This window comes from Mixophyes fleayi, chromosome 4 (genome assembly GCF_038048845.1).
Source record: "Mixophyes fleayi isolate aMixFle1 chromosome 4, aMixFle1.hap1, whole genome shotgun sequence".
NCBI classification, from domain to species: Eukaryota; Metazoa; Chordata; class Amphibia; order Anura; family Limnodynastidae; genus Mixophyes; species Mixophyes fleayi.
The window spans coordinates 136784709-136807208 of NC_134405.1; the positions used below are offsets into that span (position 1 = coordinate 136784709).

General features: G+C 39.3%; 1 protein-coding gene across 3 annotated transcripts in view; it reads left to right on the plus strand.

The window, feature by feature from the left end:
- The window catches only part of SCAPER (S-phase cyclin A associated protein in the ER), a 204954-nt gene that overhangs the window by 59855 nt on the left and 122599 nt on the right, over positions 1-22500 (plus strand). For all 3 annotated transcript variants that reach the window (XM_075208424.1, XM_075208425.1, XM_075208426.1), the window contains exons 11-19: positions 1231-1306; positions 2204-2321; positions 3166-3277; positions 3926-4066; positions 5716-5871; positions 6057-6199; positions 17588-17669; positions 19494-19646; positions 19951-20058. In XM_075208424.1, the coding sequence (XP_075064525.1) occupies positions 1231-1306; positions 2204-2321; positions 3166-3277; positions 3926-4066; positions 5716-5871; positions 6057-6199; positions 17588-17669; positions 19494-19646; positions 19951-20058 (1089 nt within the window). The remainder of the gene's footprint in view (positions 1-1230; positions 1307-2203; positions 2322-3165; positions 3278-3925; positions 4067-5715; positions 5872-6056; positions 6200-17587; positions 17670-19493; positions 19647-19950; positions 20059-22500) is intronic.

Sequence of the window (22500 nt, forward strand, 5' to 3'; positions counted from 1 at the left end):
GACGTTTCTTTCTGACTCTTTCTCTCAGCTTTTGCAAAACTTCCTTATAATAATGCTGATTAACTGTTGTGCCTTCTGGAACCCATTCTTCCAAAATTACACCCTTGATATAGAAAAAAACATTGAGCATTGCTTTGAATTTTGACTTGCTTTGACAAGTTTTTTTCATTCTTGGTGATGACGGTGTTTTCCAGTGCATTGACTGTCTTTTGGTTTCAGGATCATACTGGAAGATCCAGGTCTCATCACAAGTGATTACTTTATGAAACAGGTTTGGATCTGTGTCAAGTTGCTGCAGAATGTCAACACAACATTCCTTGCAACCTTCTTTTTGCTCTGGTGTGAGAACCCTTGGGACATCTTTGCACAAACTTTCGTCATGTTAAGATCCTCACGCAAAATTTCCCATACGGTGTCTTCATGGATTCAGCTATCATTCGAACACTGAGTCGGCGTTCTTTTCGAACAATCTGACTGATTTTTTTCTACATTTGCTTCGGTTCTTGAAGTGCAAGGTCGTCCAGGGCGTTCATCATCTTCGACATTCTCAAGTCCCTCGCTAAATCTTTTGTTCCACTCAAACACATGCGCACGAGACAGGCAGTCATTCCCATAGGCCGTAGTAAGCATTTGAAAACATTATGTTGGTGTTTTGTGCAATTTTACTAAAAAATTCAAATTGACACGTTCAACTTTAACACTTTTTTCGGCACTCTACAGAAAACACAACCAAACTAAATGGCGACTCACAATCAACTGAACGTCATAGAGTGTTGCAGCTTGTCATGCAGGTTCAGACAGGTTCAAGGTTACTACGTATGCAGTTATAACCAACCCTGACTGCTTTGTTTACTAGGTGGAATCACAGTCTCATTATTTAATAGACATACCTTGTATATGTATACACACTATAGTAATAAACTAACCACCAGCTACTTTTAGGCTGTGCAAGAGAATTTTCCCACCCCTATGGTTCTCAGGTGATGAACACCTTGGGCTAGATTTACTAAGCTGCGGGTTTGAAAAAGTGGGGATGTTGCCTATAGCAACCAATCAGATTCTAGCTTTCATTTATTTAGTACCATTACAAAATGACAGCTAGAATCTGATTGGTTGCTATAGGCAACATCCCCACTTTTTCAAACCCGCAGCTTAGTAAATCTAGCCCCTTAACTCTTAACTATTTTTATTAGTTGCTTTCATGCTATTAATTTTGGTGTCTTGTTTCAGGCTAGTATAGGCAGTGGAAGTATGTCATTCAATGGTATGTCCATGGACTGGAATGAGGTTCTAGCAGATTATGAAGGTATGTTTAAAGGCACACTCCTTGCAAGAAAACTTGGAAACAGTGAGGGTGTGAAATATTTTTCCTTTCTACTTGGTGTCCATTTATGGGAAATTCTGAGACTCAAATATTCTCTTTACATTAATATGAAGAAATAGGTAGGATGAATATTTCACCTCTTCACCTGACCATGTGTGCATTTAGTCATTTGGATTTTCTTTATGGCAATGGAGAGAAACTTTAAATCAGAGGAGGAAATCCTGTGAAATAAATGAGGTCTTTACACAGTACAGTTATCTAGTTTGAGGTTTGTGTGTTTTGCTTTTCTTTTGTTTTTCATGCTCGCTGTGATTTTATGGACTGTAAAATAACAATTATATTAATTTATAGCAACATATTTTAAGTCTCATTGATAAACATAGCTGTCAGGTGCAATCTTAACCAATATGTTCCCAGTGAGTCTGTAATGTGTTTTTAGATTAAACTATGTTTTCTCTACAGTTAACCTCATTTATCCCTTTCCTTCCAAATAGTAGTACTTTGGTGAAGGTCACCTGGAACCACAAATGGTCGCTTTATTTAGCAGAATCCTGGTGCTCACATATAGCTGGGTCTCTCTTTTTATGTTGCTGTGCTGTTAAACTGAAGTAGAGGCACAGTTTACAAGCGACTGAATATTCATTTAACCATTTTGGAGGAATGGGTTACAAGGAATTGTGATTAAGAATGATCTAGAATAGACACATGCTTCATTTGCAACTGCGGTGTTTTTATAATTTTACATTTAAAATGTGAATTTCTAATGATAATTAGATGAAATGAATTATGAAAATATTAGTCCTGACCGTTAACAGTAAGAAACTACTGTCCTAACCTGAAAAAAAGTCTTGTTTACATCATACATGCTTGTTCTTGTAGCTCGTGAGTCGTGGAGACAGAACACATCCTGGGGAGATATCGTGGAAGAGGAACCTTCCAGGCCACCGGGTCATGGTATCCACATGCATGAAAAGCTGTCTTCACCTTCCAGAAAAAGGTAAGCTTCTGTTTATTGAAATAAGCAATATATTTTCTTGATGAGCAGCCATCACTATATTTCTTTCAAGAGTTTAAATGTGGCTAATGCTTAATTATTATTCACTTATGCGACTCACTATATGAGTTAGACTAGGACAGGCCTGGCCAACCTGTGGCTCTCCAGGTGTTGTGAAACTACAAGTCCCAGCATGCTCCGCTAGCTATTGGCTGGCTATCTACTGGCACACACATATACACACACACTAAGGGGGTCAGAAAATGGTAAGTGCCATTGTAAATGATGATTGTTATTATGTATTATTATATCACAAGAATATTATACAGCATTTTAGCCAAGTAACATTGATTAGGAGGTACATTGTCCCTTTTGTGGCTGTGGTTACATATATCAGAATGAAGTTTACCTCTGAGAGCACTGGCTAGTGTACATTGCAGAAGCTGGAAAGCATATGTGGCTATATTATGCAATACTCTTTTCCTCTGTAGACTATGCCCAGTAAATGACTAAAGCTTCCAGTCTACTTAGGTAAATAAATATTTCCCCGTAAGCCGGGAGCCCAGCTGCATTGGATGATGCTACTCACTGCATGTTCCAGCCAGGCCAGGCTCTTGCATCAGGCTTGCTGGCTTGTGCACAGAGTATTGTCAGGCTTTCCAGCATGCAACCTGCTTATCCTTTGCTTGGGGTAGGTAGACCTGGAGCATCTGTACCTTAAAGAAGCTATAATGCAGCATAAAGGATGAGTAAATGTATCAGAAACTTAATTCATTTTCTTGGTGCAGTCTGTAAGAGGAAAATGGTCAGATTACACATGACGGTTCCCATTGTTTCCTTTTCCCAGGACAATTGCTGAATCCAAAAAGAAGCATGAAGAGAAGCAGCTAAAAGCACAGCAGCTGAGAGAGAAGCTGCGAGAAGAGAAAGCTCTTAAGCTTCAAAAGCTGCTGGAAAGAGTGAGTTAAGAATTGGTACAGTGCAAGTAAAAAGCCACGAAAGCACCTTGTTATAGAGGAAACCCAAATAGATCAGTCATTTTGACCATAATCATACAGACTCTGTGTTAAAAGGTGGATGATTTCTGGCCAAATTGTCAGACAATTGTGGGGGCCCCAAATCATTTGCCTTGTATAATTCAAATCCCATCTGATTTGATTTACTAGTGTGGAAAATCCTCTCTGCCAATGACTGGCTCAGCCTGTGCTTCCAGTCACTATCTGACAAGTAAAATGTAGCTGACCAGTCTGTCTGTAATGTGTTTAGCCAATGTATTACACATACAGTTGTTCAGCGTTATGGCTAGCTTTTGTGAGAATAAGTGTGTTAAATATTAATTGCATTATTGGTCCATTTTTTGTAATTGTCCAACGTGCAGAGGTTTTTGTGAACAGGACATGCGTGAAAAATGTTATACTAAACTTGAGGTCATGAATGCTCTGAGGTCGCAGGCGAGTCTTTGCACATTTCAATTTACATGCCATTCTTTTTCGTTAGTTTTGTTTTTTTTAACAATTTTATATGTGTTATAGACCTAGCATTTTCTAAGTTCTCTCACTGGTTAATGTTTTGGGATATTTCTCTTTAAAGATTTCATTGTGTTATAGGAGAAGGATGTGCGAAAGTGGAAGGAGGAATTACTAGAGCAGAGGCGCAAAATGATGGATGAGAAGCTGCTCCATGCAGAGTTCAAGCGGGATGTTCAGTTACAAGCCATTGTGAAGAAGGCTCAGGAGGAGGAAGCCAAGGTATGGAGATCATCAGAGCAGTCATTGTATAGTTTGTGTCACACACACAATGATAGAGAGGGTACTGGCAACAATTTTATCCAAAATGAGACCAAGAATACAGTGGTGTTGGTACAGGAAATGTAAGACAAATCTACAACTGATTCAAGACGCAGTGTTTGAAGTGTCATTTTGAAAGATAGGTTTCTCTAAACATTGGAGGTTTTCGTGGATTAGTGCCGCTATCGCTATGTCTGTGCAGCCACAGACCAACTGCTGTAATAGAGCTATATGGACAATATGTAAATTCACAAGCATATGCATGTATGTGTGAAAGGTCCAGAACAGTACGTCTAGTGGGAAATTACAAATAAAGGTTTAGATAACGTTGCAAAATGCAAGTTGCTCTTCTGCCCTCCAAATAAACAGACTAAGGCAGGGGTCAGACGTGGCACGCTGACCACTTTTGTCTGGCACGCCGACGCTGAAGCTGCTTCAATAAAACAGCCAGTGATGGCCGAAACGGAGCTTCTGCGCATGCGCAGAAGCTCCGTTTCGGCCTTCTCCGGCTGCTTTGCTGAAGCTGCTTCATTACCGAAGTATGGCACAGTGAAGCTGCTTCATTACCGAAGTATGCCACAGTGAAGCTGCTTCATTACCGAAATATGGCACAGTGAAGCTGCTTCATTACCGAAGTATGCCACAGTGAAGCTGCTTCATACTATATATTTTTGGGGGCAACTGTGGCATACTATATATTTCTGGGGGCAACTGTGGCATGCTATGTATTTCTGGGGGCAACTGTGGCATACTATGTATTTGTGGGGGCAACTGTGGCATACTACGTATTTCTGAGGGCAACTGTGGCATACTATATATTTATGGGGGCAACTGTGGCATACTCTGAGTTTCTGGTGGCAACTGTGGCAAAGTATGAATTGTGGGCAAAACTATGAGGCATAAGATGAATTGGGGACACAACTATTAGGTATGATGTGAACTGGGGCACTACTGTGCGGCATAACGTTTTTTAGCTGGTCCCTTATTGTTAATATGATATTAGCCTCATAAAATGAGACATAATATTATAGCCGAGAGGGGAGGGGACAGCTACAAATTACCCGGGTCTGCTTGGGTGCCCGAGTCCCCATTGGAGAACTATCTTTGAAAATACATTTTTTATTTTAAAAGTACTTTTTTTTAAAAAAATGTATTGAGTGCAGGGGGGATCGGTAGTGGCTAAATCCCCTTCAGCTCAGGTATCTTCGGACGCTTCAGTGTGATTAAAGCATGTGGGCAGAGGGGACATATGTGAGCAAAGCTGCTGAGCAAGGGGGCATGTGTGAGTAATGCATTTTTATGTAAGAGGGTGGCCTGGTGCTTTTCACCTGCTAGACATGCCCCCAATGATGCACTGCCACGCCCCCAATGGTACGACCGCTTGCATGGTAAAAAAAAAGCAGCGGCACAACATTTTGTTTACCATGCTTGACTATAAGGGGAGACACATGAAGTTGCTGCACTGGGGCCATGAATTTCTCTAGGCAGCCCTGTATGTGTGTATTTTAGCCGGCACTCTGATAGAAAAAGGTTGCCAACCCCTGGACTAAGGTTATTAATGGTGAATCTTAAAATGTTGGTTTTGGATAACATTGTTCTTGATGTCACAGGTAAATGAGATTGCTTTCATCAACACTTTGGAAGCCCAGAACAAACGACACGATGTCTTAGCAAAACTGAAGGAATACGAGCAAAGACTCAATGAGCTGCAGGAGGAGCGGCAGCGGCGGCAGGAGGAGAAGCAAGCACGTGATGAAGCCGTACAGGTACAAACTCTTAAGCAACGTGACACAACCATCTCTTTTTTGAGAACATACATGTTGGCATTGCTCAAATCGATTCAGTAATATATTTATGGGTTATTCAACTCAGAAAGTGCTGTAGCCTTTGGTTGGACAAAAATTTACGTAGACATAATTACAAGGGCATTACTCTTATATAATGTGCTTAGGAACGTAAGCGACTGTTAGAAGCAGAACGCCAAGCCCGTGTAGAAGAGCTGTTGATAAAGAGGAAGGAACAAGAAGCTCGAATAGAGATGCAACGGCAAGAAAAGGAGCGTGCTCGAGAGGATGCAGCTAGAGAGAGAGCTAGGTAAGAGACTAATCCCTTGGGTGCTGCTGTATGACAGTCATGTCAACAGGTGTGATTTGTTATTGTCACATTTATGAGTCTTGTTTATTGCAGCCTCTAAGAAGCAGACAACATAATAGCCTCTTATTGCCTACACCAGTCTTTCCCAGTTGAAATGTCATTATACTTTTTGATAAGCTATACTGGACAGAACATTTTAATTGTTACCAGTGTCTTACCTAAAGTATGTTTGACTGTATTGTCCAAACATTGAACATAACCCGAATGTGTGTTACCAAAGCACAATCTCTTTGATAGCACACAGTCATCTGTATGTTAAACACATCCTCAGTGCACACTGCAGTGCAAGACACACACAAATGCTATATTACAGGTCCATCCAGCACATCATGGATCTGTATGATATTAGGTGTTTCACTTGCACTTACCATGAGGAGCACAATGCTGGAGGGGGCAAAGCTGGTGTTTTATCTTGTGTGTACAAGCCAAAATAAGGCTTTTTGATGACAATGATTTGCTCATACAGGTGGGTTTTACTGCAATGAACAACTCAATGGGCACACCAGCACAGCATATGTGTAGAAACAAAGTGTGCAGGACAGTCTCCCAAAATTTGTTCTATCCCACCAAACATGAGACAGTGGCAGAGACAGTCTTTCTAAGCTCAGTTGCTGCTTGTCTGGATCCTGGCATTCACATTTAATTAATAGTACTATATTGCAATAATAGCCTCTACAATATATTTATAGCCCCGATCAACCCCATATAACATCACTTCCTTTCCACATTACCTTAACAACTAATATTCCCCTTTACACACTTACCTGCTCTGCAACCTCATGCAAAAATGCAAAATAACTCCACCAACTTTATCATTGGTCCGGCCATCTCCTCTTGCTCTGTCTGCCACTCTGCACTTCCTGCTCACTTTATTAACAGCGTTCTCTTCCCTTCTGAGCAGATTCCATGTTCTGTCGGCAGTCACACAGCAAGGTACTTGAGAAGCTCCCTACAGCTGCTCATTAACACTATTTGGTGCCCTTATTAACAGTAACAAGAGGATGCTAGGCCCATGTTTAGAGAAAGAAATGAAGAGGGAGGTGCGCAGCACGTACAGTAAAGTGGCTGGAACCTGTGGAAAGCCAGTACGAGGATGCACGCTAATGCCGCCTGGGGCCCCTCACTCCCCTCCTAGTTTTAAAGAAAAAGGAAGGGGCACTAGCACCGAGGGGCTAGTCGTTAAGGCAAATATGCTTATGCTCATTTACTAAGTAATCTCATCTATATCTATCTATATCTATCTATATATATATATATATCTATATATATATATATATATCATAATGCAGCCAGATTAACCCCTTATGTGCAGCCAGAGCTCAAAGTGGCGTTGAAAACCCTCTCTGCTCACTAGATCATGTGCCATTTGACTGAGGTTTTCATAGTATACTCATGACACTGCAGAACGATAGTTAATTAATAGCAGATTGAAGAAACAAACTAAGGAATAATCATGTTTTCATGGGATTGCTGCTTTAACAGTCTGCTTTACGAGACAGACCATTGTTTACTGCAGGTTAAAGGTTCGAGGTGGCTATTGGAGGGTTTCTAGGTGTAGGGAAGTCAGCTTGAGGGAAAAGAAAGTTTACAAATTTTCTCAGGTTGCCCCATGATGTAATTAGAGATGACCGGGCTCGGATATCTGAAATCCGAGCCCACCCGAACGTTGCCGATCCGAGCCGGATCCGAGACAGATCCGGGTATTCCCGCCAATTGCGAAACTAAAACCGAGGCTCTGAGTCATAATCCCGCTGTCGGATCTCGCGATACTCGGATCCTATAAATTCCCCGCTAGTCGCCGCCATCTTCACTCGGGCATTGATCAGGGTAGATGGTTGTGTTAGGTGGTCCTCTGTCCTGCTATATCTCGTGCTGTGCTGTGCTGTGCTGTGCTGTGTTGTGCTGTGCTGTGTTGTGCTGTTCAGTTCTGTGCTTTGCTGTGTTCTGCTCAGTCCAGTGGTGCTGTGTCCTGTGCTCTGTCCTTCTGAGTTCAGTGGTGCTGCTGGGTCCTGTGCTGTGTCCTGTTCAGTCCAGTGGTGCTGTGTCCTGTGCTCTGTCCTTCTAAGGGCATTGTTATTTCCCCATTATTCCCAAATTCTAAAAAATTTCCAAAAAAGTTATAAAAAAAATTACAAAAAAAGTTTATAAATAATTATATAAAATTATAATAAAAAAATAAAAAATATCCCAAAACAATCCTGCAGTATAAGTCCATTGGTACTGCTATATTACAAAGTTCACTGATTCTGCAGTATAAGTCCAGTGGTACTGCTATATTACAAAGTTCACTGATTCAGCAGTATAAGTCCAGTGGTACTGCTATTACAAAGTTCACTGATTCAGCAGTATAAGTCCAGTGGTACTGATATATTACAAAGTTCACTGATTCAGCAGTATAAGTCCAGTGGTACTGCTATTACAAAGTTCACTGATTCAGCAGTATAAGTCCAGTGGTACTGATATATTACAAAGTTCACTGATTCAGCAGTATAAGTCCAGTGGTACTGATATATTACAAAGTTCACTGATTCAGCAGTATAAGTCCAGTGGTACTGATATATTACAAAGTTCACTGATTCAGCAGTATAAGTCCAGTGGTACTCTCCTGTGCCGCATATAATTTTTAAAGGCTTTGCAGAGTGTGTGTGGCTTAGGGGTACGCTCTCTTGTGCTACATATAATGAAAAACAAAAATTTGGAGGATAAAGTAGGGAAAGATCAAGACCCACTTCCTCCTAATGCTGAAGCTGCTGCCACTAGTCATGACATAGACGATGAAATGCCATCAACGTCGTCTGGCAAGCCCGATGCCCAATCTCCTAGTACAGGGCATGTAAAATCCAAAAAGCCCAAGTTCTCAAAAAGTAGCAAAAAGAGAAACTTAAAATCATCTGAGGAGAAACGTAAAGTTGGCAATATGCCATTTACGACACGTAGTGGCAAGGAACGGCTTAGGCCCTGGCCCGTGTTCATGACTAGTGGTCCAGCTTCACCCAAGGATCTAAGCCCTCCCCCTCTTCCCCCCCCCTACAAAAAATTTAAGAGAGTTATGCTGTCAGCAACAACAACAAAACAGCAAAGAACTCTGCCTTCTAAACAGATGACATCACAAATCCCCAATGCGAGTCCAAGGGTGTTGGTGGTTGTGAAGCCTGACCTTCCCATCACTGTACAGGAAGAGGTGACTCCATCCAGCATTTGCAGCACGCCCTCTGCATATGCTGGAAGGGTTACCCACAGTCCAGTTACAGATTTGGCTAATGAAGGTGTGAATGTTGTACAGCGGGAGGAGGATATTGATGTAGCTGGCACTGAGGAGGATGTTGATGATTATGATGCAGACAGATACCAAATTGCCTTTCTCAATTTCTATTTATATTCTAAATTATATAAAGGCTGAATAGTTTTCTATTTTACTCCTAGCGGAGAGGGGATCTGATGCAGACAGATACCAAACTGCCTTTGTCCATTTCTTTGTATATTTGAATTTCTAGTTCTACAGTCTATGCAGGCTGCTTTTTTTATATTCAACTACAAGTGTAGGGCGGGGGGGGGGGGCATAGATAGCCACCAAAGTAACGTGGTCCATTTAATTTCACTTTCTAGCTCCACAGTCTGTGCAGCCTGCTTTTTTTTATCTTCAGAGTATTTACAAGCCTTGCAATCTAAATTAACAAGAGGTAGTGACGTGCTAGAACTCCACCCTCTATATGCTGCACAGGATGGAGGAGCATCAAAAGGCCATTCAAGCCTACACAGCCACCTACGACATAGGAAAAGGAGTGGGGATGCGCCTGAGTCAAGCGCACAGGAGAATGATTTCCGTGTTGTGCAAGGTTCTGCAGCCATTTGAACTTGCCACACGAGAAGTCAGTTCCGACAGGGTGATTCCCCTGATCAGGCTTTTGCAGAAGCAGCTGGAGAAAGTGAGGGAGGAGCTGGTACACCATTGCGATTCCACCAAGCATGTAGCTCTTGTGGATGAAGCCCTTCGCACGCTTTGCCAGGATCCGAGGGTGGTCAGTCTTTTAAAGTCAGAGGAATACATTCTGCCCACCGTTCTCGATCCTCGGTTTAAAGCATATGTTGTGTGTCTGTTTCCGGCGGACACAAGTCTACAGCGGTGCAAAGACCTGCTGGTCAGGAGATTGTCCTCTGAAGAGGACCGTGACATGCCACCAGCTCCACCTTCATTTTCATCACTGTTTGTGCAGTTCCAAAAAAGAGGAACTGCCATTTCTATTGCTACCTTCTTTCTTTCTGTATTTCCTGCGTCCTGTGGTCTGTTCTGCTAAGGGCATTGTTATTTCCAAGTTATCCAAAAGTTTAAAAAAAAATATATATATATTTTTATAAAAAAAATTATAAAAAATTAATTTAAAAAAAATAAAAAAATTTCCAAAATTACCGGTAATTGGAAAAAAATATTCAAATTTTTTAAAAAATATAGCTTGTGCTACTATTTAAAAGTCTAACTATGATCATTCACTGTTGCTGTACCCAAAAATAATAGGTACTGCTATTAAAGTACAGTCCAGTGGTACTCTCCTGTGCCGCAGATAATTTGTAAAAGCTTTGCTGAGTGTGTGTAGTTATGTATCACAGGTTTTAAGAAGAGGCACAACACTGACAACCTGTTAGAGAAACTGAGAGAAATAATCTCTCTGTGGCTCACCCCACTTAGACTCTCCTGGGGATTCGAATAACTGCCATTTCTATTACTACCTTCTTTCTTTTTCTATTTAAAAGAAACTAAATAACTGCCATTTCTAGTACTACCTTCTTTCTATCTCTATTTAAAAGAAACTAAATAACTGCCATTTCTATTACTACCTTCTTTCTATCTCTATTTAAAAGAAACTAAATAACTGCCATTTCTAGTACTACCTTCTTTCTTTCTATATTTAAAACCCCAAAAAAACTGCCATTTCTAGTACTACCTTCTTTCTTTCTTTATTTAAAAGAAACTAAATAACTGCCATTTATATTACTACCTTCTTTCTTTCTCTATTTAAAAGAAACTAAATAGCTGCCATTTCTAGTACTACCTTCTTTCTTTCTCTATTTAAAAAAAAAAAAAAAATAACTGCCATTTCTAGTACTACCTTCTTTATTTCTATATTTAAAACAAAAAAAAACCTGACATTTCTAGTACTACCTTCTTTTTTTCTATATTTAAAACCCCAAAAAATTGTCATTTCTATTACTACGTTAATTGTTTGTGCAGTCACAAAAAAGAGGAACTGCGCCCTTAACTGCTATGTTGGTTTTAGATGTCCATCCGGTGTCCGCCATCTGTTCCCTGGAATTCAGACCAGTTGAGGGTTTTTTTTTATTATATTGTGGGGACCACTCCACTACGCAGTCCAGATACTTTTTTGGTGGAATTCAGACCAGTTGAGGGTTTTTTTTATTATAATGTGGGGACCACTCCACTACGCAGTCCAGATACTTTTTTGGTGGAATTCAGACCAGTTGAGGTTTTTTTTATTATATTGTGGCCCCGGTATCAAATTGGGTACCGGGGCCACTCCACTACGCAGTCCAGATACTTGTTTGGTGGAATTCAGACCAGTTGAGGGTTTTTTTTATTATATTGTGGGGACCACTCCACTACGCAGTCCAGATACTTTTTTGGTGGAATTCAGACCAGTTGAGGGTTTTTTTATTATAATGTGGGGACCACTCCACTACGCAGTCCAGATACTTTTTTGGTGGAATTCAGACCAGTTGAGGTTTTTTTTATTATATTGTGGCCCCGGTATCAAATTGGGTACCGGGGCCACTCCACTACGCAGTCCAGATACTTGTTTGGTGGAATTCAGACCAGTTGAGGGTTTTTTTTATTATATTGTGGGGACCACTCCACTACGCAGTCCAGATACTTTTTTGGTAAAATTCAGACCAGTTGAGGGTTTTTTTATTATATTGTGGGGACCACTCCACTACGCAGTCCAGATACCTTTTTGGTGGAATTGAGACCATTTGAGGGTGATATATTGTGGCCCCGGTACCAAATTGTGGACCGGGGCCACTGCACTATGCAGTCCAGAAAGCTACCTCAGTGAAACGTTTTGGACTAAAAACAATATTGTGAGGTGTGAGGTGTTCAGAATAGACTGGGAATTAGTGGAAATGATTGTTATTGAATGTTATTGAGGTTAATAATAGCGTAGGAGTGAAAATAAACCCAAAAACTTGTTTTTAACACTTTTTATGTTTTTTTCAAAAAAAATCCAAATCCAAAACCTTAAATCCGAACCAAAACCTTTCGTCAAGTGTTTTGCGAAACAAATCCGAACCCAAAACCTCAAGCAAATCCGAATCCAAAACACAAAACACGAGACACCAAAAGTGGCCAGTGCACATCCCTAGATGTAATGGGGTATTCTGGCCTAGCTGGAAATCTCCTGGTGCACTTTATTATTAGAATGCTGATTAGGTCTGAATATGTTTATACCATTTACTTGCTATATACATGTATTTTATAATGGTCTGTTTGTGAGAGTTAATAGTGACCCCGTGCACTAATTCTTAGAATCTTTCAAAACGCCAGTCTCTTCTAATGTCTTCCTACTTATTTCATGTGCTTTTTATTGCATTTGTTACATAGGCAGCGTTGTAACACAAACCTTTTTGTGGATCTAGGTAACCATCTACTTCCTATATTAAGCAGTCAGCTTTGTAGAATATTCTTTAGGAAGGGAGCAATGAAATCTGTTGATGATGTGAATGTGAAATAGTGCTTAAGTAAAGAATGGTATCAATACTTTCTTAAGTTGACTTTGATTTCTCAAGTAAGTTTTAATATAAAGCTTAATATTTAATTTTATATAGTATTTCTAAAGCTGTATCATTTTTCATAAAACTGTCAAATTAGTAAGATATACAGACATTACATAGAAGTACAAACAAATGGGTGTGAAAAGTATCCTGCGTGTACTTACATTCTAAGTGGAAAAGAGTACATGTGAGAAACAGTGCGGGCTGAGCGAGGGCAATAACTTCTATTTTTACGGTTCCCCGTTCTTCGCTAGCATATGTTAATCTTCACAGCTGTTTGCTTTGTTCTTCATGAAATTATGCTTATAACTGTGTGTGGTTTATATACTTCTTATTTGGTTTATTGGAATTGTGGTTATATGTTGGTGGCTTTATACATCTACCCAACGTGTGACAACATTTTGTCACCACGTGATGACACTATGACGTTGCAGAGTAAGTGTCTGGCAGGTTTTTAGTCATCTGCTTGCTGGGAGTGTAATATATGAGCCAGAACCACAACCCTATCCTAATATATTTACATTGTCTCAATTGTGGCAATGTTTTTAGTCTGGTTAATAAAAGATGCATCATTACAAGGAGTAGCTGACAGCACGCTCTTACATTGCCTGCATATTTCATTACAGCTGGTGCTATGGTACTTTTCTTGTGGAGTTTCCTTTCCATGCTGTAGCTTACTGGGATGTATGCATCTGTAGCTTAGAATGCGATGATTACCAAGCCTGCATATGACTCTTGGTTTAAGAATCAGCAATATTATTGTATGGTATTGACAGCCTATATATTTTGTAATTTATTTATTTTTTAATTAAGATTTTAAGTTTATTAACATTATAGAGTCACATTCTATATAAAAGCTTAAAAACACTGCAAAGTAAATATATGTACTCATCAGGGGCATAGCTAGGACTGTGAAAGAGGGGCCAAGCTGAAGATGGCACAGGGAAATTAATATTTGAGGCTAATTTGGTTAAACTTGAAGGCAAGGGGATATCCGTTTTCTTTCTTGCCCCAGTAGCTAGTCTAGTTTCGGCTCTGTTAGTCCATTTTCGAAAATGGAGTTTAAAAAAAATGTCTTTCAATCAAACCTCCCAAGTAAACCAATCACCAAGTCATGCGCATCTCTGCTTGTCATACCTCCCATCGCATATCTCCCAAGTGGGAGATATGAAAAGTAGGCAAGTATGACTCTTTGTTGTCTGTTACATGAGACACTGATTGGTATCAATCATATGACCCTTGCTGATCATTCTCAATTTTAACGGTTTCTATTCGCATTTGCACCGAGTTGTCTCAGTCACATGACGCTTGCAATGAATTCTCTCAGTCACATATTACCTCCAAACTTGCCAATTAGAATTTTATTTTTGACTGTGTGATGGAAAGCAATCCAAAGTGGGTTTCGCTGCAAAATTATTACTGTCTGTATCCTTTACACAGTGTGCTATGGCAAGCAAGATAAACTGAATGGTGTAAATAATTTTTTATGACTAATATGGCTAAAAGGGTTGTCAGGTGGCTGCCCACTGTGCAGGGACGGTCGCCTTCTTCCCCGGCCAGGCGCGTCCTGTCACCCAGCAACGGGACACCCGTTAGGGTGCCAGAGTACTAGGTCCACTCTTACTCCAGCAGTTATAGCAGTTCCAGTCTCTGAGTTCTGCCACCCCACTCCTGTTCCAGTTAGCTTGCCTTCCCTGTTGTGACCTTGGCTCCTGACTTCTCCTTTTGGATACTGATTTTGTCTATGCTTTCTGACCTTTGGCTTTCCTGACCACTCTCTTCATTCTGATTCAGCATTGCATACCAGCCCGGCTTGACCTAGGATTGTCTGATCACGCTTCTTTCACCCACCTATTTCTCCAGTAGCTGACTTAGAGGGCCGTGAGCTGCACATCCCACACAGCGAAGCTTATTTCTCCCTGCGGGGTCCCTAGTAAGACCGGTTCAGTAGTCAGTAGCATTAACCACTGATAAACAGACTCCATTCCCTATTTCCTCTTGGCTTCATGACAAGGGTGTTTTTATGTTGTTATGAAAGTGAATATTTAGCATGCATGCTGTACTTAGAAAAAAATTGTATACAATACATTGAACAATAAATATTTAATCTGCAAACAGTTCAAAAATTTAAACATTGTGTACATCAGACCCAATTGTCCATCATGTACAAGTGAATGTCCAGCACATATAGTTTCATAACACCACTATATAGCCACATAATAATCCCACCTACCGACTCTGCGTCTGCCAGCAACAGAGCAGTGCTTTCAGTGATTACACCATCTTTCTAGTAACCTACACTAAGTAGTCTTAGTCACATTGCACTTGCTCTGAGTAGTCTCAGTCACATGCCCCTGCTATTGTATGTTGATATATTCTACTAAGATTACTGAGTCATCAGTTTTGGAATGTTGACATTTTTTTTATCTGATGTACCATTAATGATTTTTATATGGCAGATCCACCTTAACCATTTCAAAGCCATTGATATCATATTGCCATTACTGTATCTCAGTGTAAATAAACTAGTTTGAAATCAGTAGTTTAGACCAGAGAACAAAAACATTCAACACTTAGCTCAATTGACAGAATCTGCTTCCACTTTGTCCTAAAAAGTACATATGCTTAAAGGTCTGCCTGCATGTTTAGCTCCTCCTGTACATCTGGTGACAATTAAACTTCCTTATGAAAGGGACAGTGTAGTGCAGTATTGAGCTGAGTTTGGTCTATTATCTGGATTCCTAATAGGACTTTAGAAGACATTAAAGAGAGCTTTGGACAGCATGAAGCTCAAATCTTCTTATGGAAAATGTGATGTTTAGTAGCCATAAATGTGAAATTAGATCACCGATTTTCAAACCCATAAATCTTTTTACAGTCAGAGTGTAGATAATTCATAAATTTGAGAAATATTTATTTAACTGACTCCGTTGTCCGCAGAATTGATTTATTTCCTAGGTAACATTTGTGGTAGTATTAGAATGTGCACAGTATAACTTACTTCTTCTAGCCTTCATAAATGAAAAAGAAAAAGTGGTTCAAAATAGAATTAGCTTTCAATGCGATACACTAAAGGTTCAATCTCTTACTTATTTGCTGGTCATTAGATACATTGATTGATTGATCAATATTTATATTTGTTCATAATGTCATTGTCTATAATGACCTTGTCTGCTACAATGCATCCGCTGCCAGCAGATGAATGTGTCAGTCGCACATAAAACAACACTGGTTTTTGTTGTTTTTTTTAAAAAAAGGATTTGCCTTGTCAGGTCACTGAAAATACTAACTGAGTAATTAATTTGATCACTTATGTTATTCCCTAACTGTTACTGTTATTTGACTAGGTGGAAGCACCTTATTCTATTTCCAGCGTCTAGTTGTGTTATATCTCACATAAAAGCTGCTCCTTGCTGAATTAGCTTCATACATTCCAGCTCATCATAGTCAACCAACAGCAGTGGTTAAAATTTCCAGGTGAACCCTGGTTCACAGCAGTAACCACTAACCTGAAATACAAGTTGGTTTATTTCAAGGAGCAGCCAATAACATTCACAAATACATATCTATGTATAAATGTTATCGGTAGCTTCTGTATGTAAGGGTATGTAAGGCATCTTGTATTTTAGGTGGTCTTTTAAGTCATAAGGCTATTGGGAGGAGTTCCTTGCTTGTATTAAGCATAGTTAGGTAGGCCAAGATTCCAAGCCTGTTATTAGTTATATAGAATAGTTTGATAACCCTTTCAATCAATATTGAAGGGATGATGTGCTGCTCTTCTTCTCATGTTTAACCTCTTTTGGCTGACAACCAGGAGTTAGTTATGGGCATCAGGCAGCCCTCCGAGCCGTCACCAGCGGCCTGCAGCTGCTTTCTACTTTATTGTCAGATTTGTTTGTTGCTGGCGCTTACTAGATTCTTTTTGTATTCGTAACCTGCTGTTCTATGCATATCTGAATCTTAACCATTTGTCCTTTGTCATCCTCTCAGTATTTCTTTGGTACACTATTGTATTTATTTTCCATCAATAATCAGATGAAATCAGGAGGGAAAAGGGACATATATATTCAGTGGAGACCTTTAGATTTTTGCCAATTCATTATGTTTTGTTCTCTTTCATCAGGCAAACTGAGGTTTTCACTTCAACTAACTGTGGAAAGGTTTTCTCCCATGTATATATTTATACCTTGTCCCTATATGCATTTTGTATGCATCTCTGCGTGTGTCTTTGAATGAGTGTGTGTTCCCTTTCCATGGAGGTTTATATAGATAGGGGAGCCTCTGATACAGATTGTACACTCTCTATCTCACTATAGTGCCATTATGTTCTGTAGTCCAACTGCACACGCAAGCTTATATTTTTAACCAATAAATTTAGTTACTGGCATTGACCTGGCTTTAAAATATCATAACTTAAATACAAAGCGTAAAAACTCATGAACCAAATACCATTTGTGAACCACATAATCTTCCAATATGTCCGATTTGATTGGATTCTATTTTTACATTCATTACTCACTGATCAGTGTCACTTCTTAACCAAAGGGACAGGGAAGAAAGATTGGCCGCACTGACAGCAGCACAACAGGAGGCAATGGAGGAGTTACAGAAGAAGATCCAGCTTAAGGTTGGTATTAAAAGTGTACGGATCCGCAAGCAATGTGAGCAGAGATGTCTGCTGGAAAATAATAATTGTGCTTCATGTTCACCCACAGCATGGTCTGACTTGGTTGGAATTAAATTAAGATACCTATGTTTCTGTTTAGTCAGAAATTAAGGCCTGGGGTCTTTTTTGTTTATATTATGTGGAAGGAGGAACCATTCAAAGCATTCCCTTACCTAATTTCTTAGCCTGCAAAGCAAGATATTGGGAACAGATAAGCTGCACCCAGCCCACCTAGTTTGAGAAGGAAAGACAGTTAGTAGATTGGAGTAAACCACCTCAGAGACTTGAAGCTTTCTGACGTAGCACCGCCCCTAATAATGGCTGTGCCTCGGGCCAGTCTCTCCCTCTCTAGATGTTATCTGTATGTGTCTGTGAGCAGAGCGCTCTCCAGCAGACTCCTGTGTTACTGCTTCACCGCATCCTGGCTTTAGAGTCAATTAGCTTTGTTAGACTGAAGATTGCAGCATGACCTCTAAAATACTGCTCATTTTTCAGAGCTACAAACCTCCTTTATACCATCAGAAAAGCATCAGAAAAGCATTCTGGTTGTGATTAGAGGGATGGGGATACGATGGAGTCTTGTGGAGGCAGTCTCATTTCTGCTCAAACACATTTCTGCTGTGACTGCATAAAAGAGAGGAGTATGCACTCGTCCTGTCCCTTCTAGTTGTAAACTCCTTTTTTGCTTTACTTTTTTTTTACTTAATGAAAGCTTTAGAATTTGCTCTCACCCTTCTCAATAACATGACTTTAGAATCACCTTTTCTCTAGCACGGCCTGGCCAATTTGTAAGAGTTTGATATAGATAGATATGTTTTCTTAATCTTTGCACTCTAGAGAATCCAAAAGTGGTATTAAAGTTTTGGGTTATTAAAAAGTTGACAACTGCACTTTAAAAAACAAATGCATTGTTTGTTGCTGAATATCCTGCACAAATCTTATGGACAGTATATCCACAAAATATAAATCTACAGAAAGTGCTGAGTACAAAGATACCATATATGTCTAGGTGTACACAGGTCTGCCCTGGTGAAATGACCAACATGGGATCTATATTTAAGTTTTTTTTACTAGTAAAATAATCATTCACTTGGTGCTGATGTTGCTGGCAGATTGATGCATTATAGGGAGCAGTCTGAGTCAGGACTCCTCCACAATTGTTAGAATGAGGAACTGAATTCCTGGCCATACTTAGTAAGTATTCTGACACTTAGTGATAATGACTGTTTTAGGGGCTCCATGGGTACTTTGAGGTGGGGAGATGTAGTGGATTTCCCAATACAAATGAAGAGTTATAGAAGCAGCTATTTATATTTGACATTAAAAAGACAACACCTTCTTTCCTCTTGCATTGGAGGAAAGGGGTTCATTTGTGATTAAAGAAAATTAAGAGGTGTAGGGTGAGATTTTTAAACTGTAATATCCATGTACAAACTGTAGTGAAAGCTTCAGAACCACACTACATATCTTATATAAGGGATAGCTAGCTGGGTAAGGACAGAAGGACAATCTATCTGCTGTGTCATGGGAATAGTTAATTAATATTAAGCCAGGGACAACAGTAGTAGATGTATGTCAGCCATTGTTTTAATCCATGGCTACTCAGATGGATATGTGATGATCAGGCTTCTGTTGATTATTTCTAGTTTGATCTCAGAAAATAAACCAATCGTGCAGATCCGCAACTACATAAATATGTCCATGGAATATGTATTTAACCATTAGTGACCTGGGAATAATGTATGATACGCTCACAGTCTCTCTTCTTTTATTTGTGCACTTCAGCATGATGAGGGTGTACGGAGACACCTGGAACAGATTGAACAGCGGAAAGAAAAAGCTGCAGAGTTGAGCAGTGGAAGACATGCAAGCACAGACTATGCTCCTAAACTCACCCCATATGAGCGCAAAAAGCACTGCACTCTCTGTAGTGTAATGGTAAGTCTTAGCCAGATTACTTCTAGCCATTCCCTGTCTGTATGTCCTATCGGTTTTTGGTAGTACCCAAACATTTACTTACTATGTGTCACCCTTGGACAATGTTTTCAAAATCTTATTTATTAGCTGCACCTTCAATCTTCTCAAGACCTGACAGAAATTTTTATCCCTCTTCCTTGTCACTTTCCTTTTTGTGCTAATTTACATGTGTGTAACAAGGTGGATTAATATGGTTATAATGTAACCTATTGTCCAGAGAATAGTTTGTTTAAATGCTAAAACTGATCTTAACCCTTCCTGATAGATTTCCTCTGAGGTGTATCTCTTCAGTCACATTAAAGGAAAGAAACATCAACTGGCTGTGCGAGAGAACAGCAGCATCCAGGGCCGGGAATTATCTGATGAAGAAGTGGTGAGTACCAAAAGAAATCACCATGGGGCATAAATATTTTCAAGGGGTAAAAACAGCATACATACAGTTTGCCAATTAACCTACCAGTATGTCTTTAGAGTGAGGGAGGGAACCGGGCACCCGGGGGAAACACTGAGAAAAGATACAAGCTCCACAAAGATAGGGCCCGGTTGGAATCAAACCCATGACCCCAGCAGTGTGAGACAGCAATGCCAACCATTGTGTCACCATGCTGCCCCATGGTGACATTGTCTTCCAGTACGAGATGAGCAAAGACACGTGCCACTTTGCAAAATAGGCCAAAAATCGCAAAAAAACACTGTAGGCCTTAGTCATTAAGGAGAGTAAAGAAAAGATAAGGAGTATCTTTGCACCTTGGCAAAACCATGTTGCATTGGGGGGGGGGGGGGGGGTGAGGTAAATTTAAAATGTGGGGACAGATTTATAGTTGGGGTATGTGCAAATAATAAACTAATTTGCACCCCTTGCATTGTAACGGTTTGTTCAGGATCAAGTTTACGCCTCTTTTTGCCTTACTCTCCTTAATGACTCAGGCCCTATATTTGTTGGAAAATTACCTTTAGTGCATATGTTTGGAGTTTTTTTTATTGCAAAGAATAATAGATTCCTGCTTTGAATCAGCTTGATTAATCTTTTATCTAATATAATTATTTCTGATCTCTACATAAAATAGTCAAGATCTACTTTTTTTTGGGAAACTGCACTTAATATAATGTCCTTGGGCCTGATTCATTAAGGATTTTAACTTGAGAAACTTCTTATTTCAGTCTCCTGGACAAACCATGTTACAATGCAAGGGTGCAAATTAGTATTCTGTTTTGCACATAAGTTAAATACTGATTGTTTTTTCATGTAGCACACAAAAATCAACTTTAAATTTCAGTGTACAAATAAGCTATCAAGTATTTGTGTGCTACATGAAAAAACAGTCAGTATTGTGCAAAACAGAATACTAATTTGCACCCCTTGCATTGTAGCATGGTTTTGTCCAGGAGACTGAAATAAGAAGGTTCTCAAATTAAGATCCTTAATGAATCAGGCCCCTTGTTATTATCCTTTCATCCCTTTGTCTCTCCATCTCTCCATCCCTCCATTTACCTTTGCTATCTGGCTGAACCAGTATGCAATATGTAGCACTTATCCTCATGTAACAAACTCCCACTGCCCTATAGATTGTAAGCTTGCAGTATTGTTTTATTGCTATGTTTGTTTCCAATTGTAAAGCGCTATGTAATATGCTGGAGCTATATAAAGAAATGTTAATGATGATCTATCTATCTATTTATCTATCTATCTATCTATCTATCTATCTATCTATCTGTCTGTCTGTCTGTCTGTCTGTCTCTCTGTCTATCTATCTATCTATCTATCTATCTATCTATTTATTATCTATCTATCTATCTATCTATCTATCTATCTATCTATCTATCTATCTATCTCTCTGTCTGTCTATCTATCTCTCTGTCTATCTATCTCTCTGTCTGGGTTGCTGTCATTGTACTGAAGTTTGCCCAGTAGCATACAAATAACTTTAAGCTAATTGCTATACAAACATTTAAGATGTCAGGGAGTGTTTAACTTCATTTATGATTTTAAGATTAAACAGCAGCACATGCTATAAAAGATAATTGGAAAATAGAAAAATGGAAGTCTTTTCCAAATGAATTTAAAATATGCTGAAACATGCAGAGTGCTTTAGATTATCCTCCAGGTAAAATAGCTAATGCTGGCACTTATAAAACAAGCACCACACCAATCAAATTAAACCACCACAACATTAAATAAACAATTCACTTATTCAGTTAGATAATAAGTTTCTCATCTTGTTTTTCAAATTATCAGGTAACATCTTTTTTTATTAAAATATGTAAGTCCGTTAAATACATACAGAAAATATATCGCTTTTAATCTGTCTCCTTTTCTATTAATTTATTATGGTGTATGAATATCTATGCTAAGTCACACGCAGCTTTAGTGTACTTGAAGTTGGCTACATTTACTATACCTCTTCTCCTTGGAGCAGCAATTCAACTGTGAAAGGAAGGGCTACTAGCACTGAGTGCCTGATAGCAAGGCAACTACTCTAATGACCATTTAATACCTAATCTCATTAATTAATCACTGACAAGAGTAGTTTCCAGTTTATACAATAAATACTATTCCATTTATGTTCTAAATTAACTCTGTGTTAGATGTATGTATCAATATAAATCATTCAGACAGATTATAGCAGATATCTGAAATGTGGGACTTACAATCATACACACAATGGGCCTGACTCAATAAGAAAAGGAGTAACTTTGCATCTTGGCAATACCATGTTGCATTGGAGGGGGAAGTAAATTTAAAATGTTGGACTAGGGCATGTCCTAGATCAACTTTAAGTTTCAGTGTAAAAAATAAAGTTATTAAGTATTTGTC